Genomic DNA, 8,981 nt, shown 5'->3' on the forward strand with positions numbered 1-8,981 from the left:
CGGCGGACCAACTCAATGAAAGGGAGAAGTCCTGCCTCCCTAACATAAGGTGTCTACCGCTCATCATAGCTCATCCCTCCAAGGCTGATCCCGTGAGACCGAAGCTTCAGAGGTGCAAGCTCCTACAAACAAACAAATCATAACATTACATATGGGGCATCTGTGTTTGAACAAACATACGAAATTCATAACACCGGCCACTTTCAGTATTACCCGCTGCTGCACCGACATAGCGTACGACCGGTGTTGATGGTCCCAGTGATCATCGAGAAGCCAAACCATCCTAACAATTTCAACAAAGCATTCTTGTCAACACGATTATCTTTTCAATTCAAAAAAACTAAAGTAGGCCTACTACATGCAAGATCCAAAGCATATGGTGCTTCCCCCTACTTGGGCCTACTTCATACAAATAACATGTCAATCTATGTATCCAAACTATAACATGTCAATCTACTTCTCCATACAAATAACATGTCAATCTACTTCTCCATACAAATAACATGTCAATCTATGTATCCAAACTATATAAATAACTTGTCAACCTATCTATCCAAACCATATTCTAATCTAACAAGGGTTCCCCAAATCTAATATACGCAAGATTCAAACAAAAGTTGCCCAAATCTAATACATGCGAGATTCAAACAAGGTTTCCCCAAATCTTCAAAATATAATATTTTCTATGGATAGAAAGAAGGGATCGGAGGAGAGTACCTTCTACGATGGATTGGTGAACAAATGCACGGACCAAATCGTCGGATCGGAAGGATTTGGGAGAGGGGATTGAGAGGGGGAGTGCAGATGGCCGCCGCCCTTTTTTCTGTAACTGCCAATGGGGAGGGTGGGGGAGGAGAGGGCTGGCGCGTTTGCATATAAGTCACAGTGCAGCGCCTAGCCGCTAGGCGCTGCACATTACAGATGCAGCGCCTAGCTCGGAGGCGTTGCACTGCTGGGTGCGGGCCCGTGGGCTGCCACGGTGGACAGAGGTGCAACGCCGCGGAGCTAGGCGCTGCACCGTAGGGTGTGGCGCCGGCGTGGCGGGCGCTACACAAAAGGGTTAGGGGTGTGAAATAGTTTCGCACCCAGTTCATTCTGTGAATTTATTTTGTTTCGAGGTCAAAATTGTCAAATTTGCCGACCCGGCCCGCCGCTGAATCGCATGGGGTCGGGGATCTGGAACACGTGGGAGAGCCCGTCGCCTCCGCCGCGCCTTCAGCTCCCTGCCTCCCCGTAACCCAAACGGGTCGCCGTCGCGTCCGCACAACCTCCCTGCTCCACCGAACCCGATTGGCCGAGACCCGGTATTGAGTGCGCGCGCGAGTTCCTGAGGCTCCGGGAACAGAGGAGAGGGACAGAGCTACGGCAAGGATCGGCAGCTCGATCACCTATCTAGCTCCAGCATTTAATGCAGATGTACTACTTTGTATAATCCTCCCCACGCCCGGTGTTTTGCTGTACCGGCTTCTTTAAGCCCGCCCACCCATGTGCCCGCCTGTGCGCCGCCGCATGTATATATAGCCGGCGGCGGCATGGCGCGAAGGCAGCACACAACTCGCCGCCGCTTGCCAACCACTGTGGGAGCACACAGCACAGGGCTCATATAGCTAGACACTATCTTGGTTTAGAAACTAGTACTTCAAGCTAGGTAGGTAGCGCTACGTGATACTGACCATGGCGTTAGTCCGGGAGCCGATGGTGATGTACGACGGCGGCTTCGACGCCGAGGCGTCCGCGTTCGACGCTCTTGACTACGGCGGCCACGACGCGCTGCTCGGAAGCGTGGACACGGCGGCGCTCTACGGGAGCTACGCCTACGCTCACGGCGAGCCAGCCGGCGCCGCCAGCGCCTACGTGCCGGACAGCGCGAGCTGGGCGGGCGCGGGGCCGTCCGTGCTCTCGTTCGGCCGCGCCGCGCGGGGCCACGCGGCCCAGGTGGTCGCGCAGGAGGAGGCTGACTGCGACGCGTGGATGGACGCAATGGACGAGGATCAGCACGCAGGGCCGGCTTCGACCATAGGGTTCGACCCCACCACGGGTTGCTTCAGCCTGATGCAGAACTCCGGCGGCGCAGGGCGGCCGTTCGGGCTCCTGTTCCCGAGCACGTCCAACGGCTCGCCCGATGCTGCGGCGCCGGCGCGCGGTTCCTCGAAGCGATCGTACGCGGCGCGCGTGCAGGACGCGGAGCCGCGGGCCGCCAAGAAACCGTGCGGCGGGAGCAGGAAGACGAGCAAGGCGAAGCCGGCTGCGCCCACCAACAACTCTCCCAAGGGGGACCCTCAAAGCCTCGCCGCAAAGGTAAATTCGGTGCCGAAACTGAACTTGTCTCTACTGCATGCTTGCCACTGCTCGAATTCTTTGCATTTCCTTGGGGGCTTGGGTGGATCTGAACTTACCACCGTGTCCTGCAGAACCGGCGGGAGAAGATCAGCGAGCGGCTCCGGACACTGCAGGAGCTGGTTCCCAACGGCACCAAGGTCGACATGGTCACCATGCTCGAGAAGGCCGTCAGCTACGTCAAGTTCCTGCAGCTGCAAGTCAAGGTGCTGGCGACGGACGAGTTCTGGCCGGCGCAAGGGGGAACGGCGCCGGAGATCTCCCAGGTGAAGGAGGCGCTGGACGCCATCTTGTCGTCGCAGAGGGAGCAACTGGACTGAACTGAACTGCTCTAGCTAGAAAGGAGAAGCGTATAGGGATATGGTAGAGATTAATCAACAACGAACCACCTCGTTCGAAGATAAATAAGGAGGCATATGCAGACGTACATCCTCTTGTGGTTGGTGTAGTGATGTAGAGGAGAGAGGTTTAACATTTTGTTAATCCTAGTATTTCTGTTCATGTGTTGTACTAGTACGTGATGCTACCACTTTTCTTCAAAATCATACTCATGTAAGTTGTTACTCCCTCTGTCTCATAATATAAAAATGTTTTTGACATTAGTATAATGTAAAAAACGTTTTTATATTATGAAACGAAGGGAGTAGTACATAAAGATATGTAATGGTTAATTAGTAATTGAGTTGCACGGCTGCGGAGAAAGGCGAGCGTGTTCTACGGCGATGTGCATCATCCATCGTGCCATTTGTGTATTCTTGATCCTTCTCATCTTTTTCTAGTTTCTCTTCAAAGGGACCATCTCGATATTTTCGGCCCATTTCTTTTCTTTACTGTTTTTGGTAGGGATGGACAATGGTTGATAAGATAGTTTTATCTTAAATCTTGCATGTAATTTAGAGATGACAAAAAAAACCGTCTACAATGGATCATGCCTTAACCTTATCTTCAATAACTAGTTATTCCTAAAAACGTGGTAAGACATATTGTGCTAAGAGATCATCTCTCGTCTTCTCTTAAATAAGAAGAGAAGACAAGCCTTTCCTTATGAGTTCTCTCTCCTCCACCTCATCATTTATCCTGCGTGGCACTCCTAAAATAGCACCATTGTACATACCTGTAGGCATGCGATGTAATACGGGACCACCTATTCGACGCGTTTTGCGTCAAACAGTTCCGCGACACATAAGGACACGCGTGACCGGGCTGGCCCATTAGTGGTGTCGCGAGCAGGCTACTGTAGCATACTAAAATACGCAAAAAGTATAAGAACAAACAGCTAGCTGCAAATCCTTTTTTTTTTAAATTTCGAACTGAAACACTTTTTTAGAACGGGAATATTTTTAGAAACTAAACTACTTTTCAAATCTGTGAATTCTTTTTAGGAAACTCCCATTTTCCGAAAACAGTTATTCCCCCTTGAATGCTATTTTCTGTACGTGTAGTGTAGCATATAGACTTTTTAAAATTGAACACATTTGGAAAGCACAAAAAGAAATTTTGAGGAAATGTGAACAAAATTTGAATTTTCAAACAGATTTCGAAAATTTGGTGAACATTTCGAAAAACAAGAACAAAATTTGTGCAGGTGATTTGAAAAGGTGTAGTTCTTCTTGAAAGTGTATGTGTTGAAAATGCGCAAGCATTTTCTGAATTTCTGAACACATTTTCAACAACAGGAATGTTTTTTCAAATACGTGAACAAACTATGAAATTCTGAACAAATTTTGAAACCGCAAACCATTTTTGAGTTTTTGAACAAATATCTGGAAAAATGGAAAAATTCATGAAATTCCGAACAAAAAATTTTGAAACCTGAATATTTTGTGAATATGTAAACAAATTTTGAAAAGGAAAATATTTTTAAATTTGTAAACAGGAATATTTTTTTAATTCCCAAACATATTCCAATTTGTGAACAAAATTTAATCATGTGAACATTTTTTAAATTTGTAAATAAAAAATAGAAATGGGAACTTTTCTTGAAATAATATATTGGTTTTTGGAAAGAAAATAAAAACATGAATTTTCGAACTTTTGTGTAAACATGAACACTTTCCGAATTTGTGAACAAAATTTTCAAATCACGAACATATTCTGATTTTAAGAACAAATTTCAAAATGGAGAGCAATTCTGAAAATCCTAAATAAATTTTCTGAATTTGCAAACAAAAACTGAAAACATGAACATTTTTTAATTTGTGAAAAAAATAAAAGACACATTTTTTTAATTTTCGAATAATTTTTCAAAACATGAACAATTTTTGAATTTCTGAAGAAAATTTAAAAAAGGAAAACTTTTTAAAATGACATATATATTTGAATTTCTAGAAGAAAAATTGGAAACACGAACAATATTTTTGAATGCGTGAACAAAATTCGAAAAAATAACCTTTTTCGATATTCCCAAACAATTTTCTAAAAATGTGAACATTTTTCGAATATACAAACACTTTTTGAAAATATGTTCTTTCTTTTGAAAAACGTTCGAAATTTCCAAAAATGGTTGTTTTCCAAAAAATGTTTACATTTGTCAAAATTAAGGGCAATTTTCGAATATGAACTTGTTTAAAAAAGATAAAATAACCTTGAAAAATAAAAAGAAGAAAAAGAAACAGAAACAGAATGAAAAAAAGAAAAGAAAAAAGAAAGAAGATAAAGAAACAGAAACAGAAATAAAAAGAAAACAGAAAACCGGAAAAAGAACCAACAAACCGATTCAGGGAACCTTCTAGAAGGTTCCCAAACCCGGGTGGCTGGTTGCTGTGGTTGTACGTGAATGTCTACCTAACTGGGCCGGCCCATCGCGTCGCTTCTCGGTCGCTCGCATGTGCGAAGCGCCAGCAGTTTGACGCAAAGCGCGGATAATAGGATATTCCATGCAATACACTGATTTACAAAACAGTAAAACTCCTCAAATCATAAGCAATATAGTGATATATATCACTTGCGTCGGCCACTAGACAGAAACACGGGCCGGCACACATGGAACACAGCGCTTGGGGATGTCGAACGAAGATTTTCGAGATGGTTTCTGGACCTTCCATCTGGGGGTTTTTCACCGGGCTTTCGGCTTTTCTGTTCTGTTCTTTTTCCTTTGTTCAATCCATTGGTTTGTTTGCACGGTTTTCTAGGTTCTGAAAGGTTTTGCTTTTGCGAACATTTTGAGCTGGTTTTCTGGGAACTTCCCATTTTTTTCACCGGTTTTCTGGCTTTCTTTTTTCTGTCTTTTCCTTTGTTCTTTTCACCTGTTTTCTATGCCCAGTTTTCTGTTTTGCTGACCGGTTTCTTCTATCTTTATCTATTTCTTTAGAAAATGTGCAGCTTGCATTTTATAAATGTTCCGTGTGTATTAGAAAGAAGTTCATCGTATATTAAAAAACTTGTTCATCGTACATTAAATTTTTATGCGCATTTATACACATGCATGGCCCAAGGCCCATTCAGCCACTATAGCTCGCTTGTTGTTCGCGTCGAGCGATACATATCATCGCTTGTAGAACTCCGCAAACCCTATAGCTCGCTTGTAGTGAGAGTTTGTATCGTCTCGCCTGAATAATTTTCATAGAATTGTACAGTTCTGGGCCTGCCCATCTTTAGTGCTAGGTCGTTCACTGGTTGTGTGTTCGATGTAGTTTTGTTTATTTTTCTCTGTTTCTTCTTCAGGTTTTTCTGTTTCTTCACCGATTCTCTTAAAAAAAAATCAGTTTTCCTTCGGGTTTCTTTCTTTTATCACGGTTTTCAGTTGTTTTTTCTTCTTTTTTTTTTCTTTGTTTCTTTCTCGATTTTCACTGGTTATCTTCTTTTCATTCCTTCTTCGTTTTTCTTTGTTTCTTTGTTGGTCTTCATCATTTTTCTTTGTCTCTTTTTCAGTCTTCTTTGTTTTCTGTATGTTTCATTCTTAGTTTTCATCGGTTTTTTGTTTTTCTTCAACACATGTCTATTTCTGTTCAATGCTCAGTGCACATTTTTGGGGTACATGTGAAACATTTCTTTATACACATTCTACATTTTTTTCTTAAAAACATGTTACGAACACTTTTTGGAATACATGTCCAACATTTCCTATGGTATTACAATTTCTTAAATTGTGCATACATTTTATAAATACATGATTAACATTTTTTTAAACTCACTTAATATTTTTTAAATATATGAGCAACATTTTTTCATACACATTGTATATTTTTTGTATACCTTTTTGTATACATGAGAAACATTTTTTATTACATATTTTAAATCTTTCTAATGCTTGGTTAACATTTTTCAAATACTTTATAAATATTTTCGAAATGCTTGATTAACATTTAAATAATTTACTAATATTTTTTCAAATGCTTGATTAACATTATCTTAAATACATGATCAACTTTTTTCATACACATTTGTATGTTTTTTAATACATTTTTTGTATAAATGAGAAACATATTTTTATACACATTTTAGATTTTTCGGTTGCTTGATTAATATTTACGAATAATTGTGAACATTTTTCTAATGCTTAATTAACTTTTTTTTAAATACATGATCAACTTTTTTTCATATACATTGTATATTTTTTGTATACAATTTTCAAATTATTGATTAGCATTTTTGAAATTCTTTATGTAAAGTGTTTTTTGTACTATATAAATTCAAAATATTTGTAGGTATAAACATAATTAATAAAGAAAGCAAAATATGAAAACAATGAATGTGAAAAAAATTAAAAAAACGAGGTTGTGACATGTGGCCTCGCGCCCTGGGCCTCTTTTGCCTAGCTTAGCCCGCGCAAGCCGGGTGGACCAACTTTAAATGGGTCGATGCTCCACATGCCAATTTTGGCGCCTCCTCATGAACCGGGATACATGGTTGCGAGGGAACAGATGCGACACTAATTATTTTTCATCCTAGAGTGATCGGGCCTTCGGTCAAAAGCCCAGTTCCTTGTAATCAGGCGTACCAAGGCTCAGTCAGATCGCAAGGCGGAGCACAAATGACGCCAACTCATATTTGGTGCCCAATGCGCATGTTAATGTGTTATTGATTGGTGTCGTTCTTCCCTCTTGGGGGCTTCGTTTCGAAGCTCGGCACCGGCAGGCGGGACAGGTGGATGGCGGCGGTTGTGGCCTTTAGGCTTCTCCGGTGTGTCCGCAAGATTGCCTCGGTTTGTTTGCTGCTGAGAAGTCAAAGCTGCAGTGGCGGGGCCTATTTAGTATACGATGACTGGTTGTAGGTGATCTATTCGGCGACCTTCTGTGGCACCAGCCGTGCCTGGTTTTGTCCTTCGTGGCTCCGGCAGAGTCGGAGTTGCGTTGTCTGGTCGCAGGTGGCTGAGTTTTGGCGCCGATCTTCATACATCTTCACGCGGACTCTGAAGTGTGTGTTGAGTCAATGACCGCCTGCGGTGAAGTTGGAGTCGTTTGCTCAGGATTTAGGCATGGCGATGACGCCTCTAGGGAAGGAGTGATGTCGATGAAGCATGCGTGCTGTCTCGATGAGGCCCTCACTAGAGTGGTGTGCGTGGGGTTTCATGTGTGTGCCGCTCAATAGTTGTGGTGGTTTTCGCCTGGTTTTCCATAATCAACCGGGCAATCTGGTTTTCACTCGGTTTTCCCTAATTAAGTAAGCAACTCTTTTCATATTGATGAATGCAGGATAACTGCCATTTTGAAAAAAAACTGCAGGTGCACCCACCCCCTCCACCTTGGGCTCGGCCTAGTTATTCTTCGTGTTCTCTTTTCGTCGAACGAAGCGACGTCTTCTCTCCTTCTCCATCTTCTTTCTTCCACCGCAACTGTAATTCCCTTCTGTTCCTCTTACTCTCCTTATTTCGACTAGAACCATAAGCCAAGGACGAGGAAGTGGGTCGACCAGTTTCGGTCCATTTTGCGGATCTGCTATATGTAGAGCGAAACTTTTGAAGGACCGTCATGGCTTCCGATGGTTCGTGATCCTCTACCTTCTCTTTGTGTTGATCCATCCATGCATCATCCCCTTAGTCTTTTGTGTTGATCCGCTCATGTTTTACGCTCATATGCTGCTCTATGATCCCTTTATCCTATAATCCTCTTAGCAGATGTTGCGGATTTTCTAGGGTTTATGTTCCTGTGTGGGAATCGCTCATAGATGTGCTATGTGATTCCTTTAGTCTATGGTCCCCTTAGTAGTCGTTGCGTTTTTTTAGGATTTATGCTCTATGATCCCTTTATTCCATAATCCTTTTAAGCCTCCTTTGGTTCATAGGGTAGGAAAATTGTAGGAATAGGAAAGTCATAGGAAATGAGATGATATCTATCTCAAATCCTATGAGTAGGAATAGGAAAGGAGACGTCCTTTGATTCACATCATAGGATTTTTTTTTCATTTAGTGTAGGCTAATGTTTATTTTCCTATGAAATGTGGAGGATAGGAAGAATTCCTCCATAGGAATAGGATTTCATTCCTACAAACCAAAGGGCTCTAAAGTAATTTTTGCTATAGAAATCCTATCCTATGAAATTTCTACAAGATTCCTCTAAACCAAAGGAGTAGTTGTTGTGTTTTTTCTAGGGTTCGTGCTCTTGTGTGGGATCGCTCATATGTGTGGACTTGCTCATATGTTGCTCATCTTCATATGCTAATGTCCCTCTTATTCTTCTTTGTTTGTAGAGCTCATAGATCTGTTA

At 42.3% G+C, this 8,981-nt stretch overlaps 1 protein-coding gene across 1 annotated transcript; it reads left to right on the plus strand.

Annotated features, from left to right (window-relative positions):
• The first annotated feature begins 1,460 nt into the window (after nt 1–1,460).
• On the plus strand, nt 1,461–3,015 carry LOC109732370 (uncharacterized). Its single transcript, XM_020291551.4, has 2 exons — nt 1,461–2,298; nt 2,412–3,015. The coding sequence occupies exons 1-2, from the start codon at nt 1,675–1,677 to the stop codon at nt 2,655–2,657; spliced, it is 870 nt and encodes a 289-aa protein (XP_020147140.1). The 5' UTR covers nt 1,461–1,674; the 3' UTR covers nt 2,658–3,015.
• Nucleotides 3,016–8,981: the final 5,966 nt, after the last annotated feature.

The sequence above is a fragment of the Aegilops tauschii genome, chromosome 6, assembly GCF_002575655.3.
Source record: "Aegilops tauschii subsp. strangulata cultivar AL8/78 chromosome 6, Aet v6.0, whole genome shotgun sequence".
Classification (NCBI taxonomy): domain Eukaryota; kingdom Viridiplantae; phylum Streptophyta; class Magnoliopsida; order Poales; family Poaceae; genus Aegilops; species Aegilops tauschii.

What these genes read in the sequence shown, in the direction of transcription:
- LOC109732370 (XM_020291551.4), top strand. Translation starts at nt 1,675, where the DNA reads ATGGCGTTAGTCCGGGAGCCGATGGTGATGTACGACGGCGGCTTCGAC. An exon ending in CTCAAAGCCTCGCCGCAAAG is followed by an intron (nt 2,299 to 2,411) that starts GTAAATTCGGTG and finishes CGTGTCCTGCAG; the next exon opens with AACCGGCGGGAGAAGATCAG.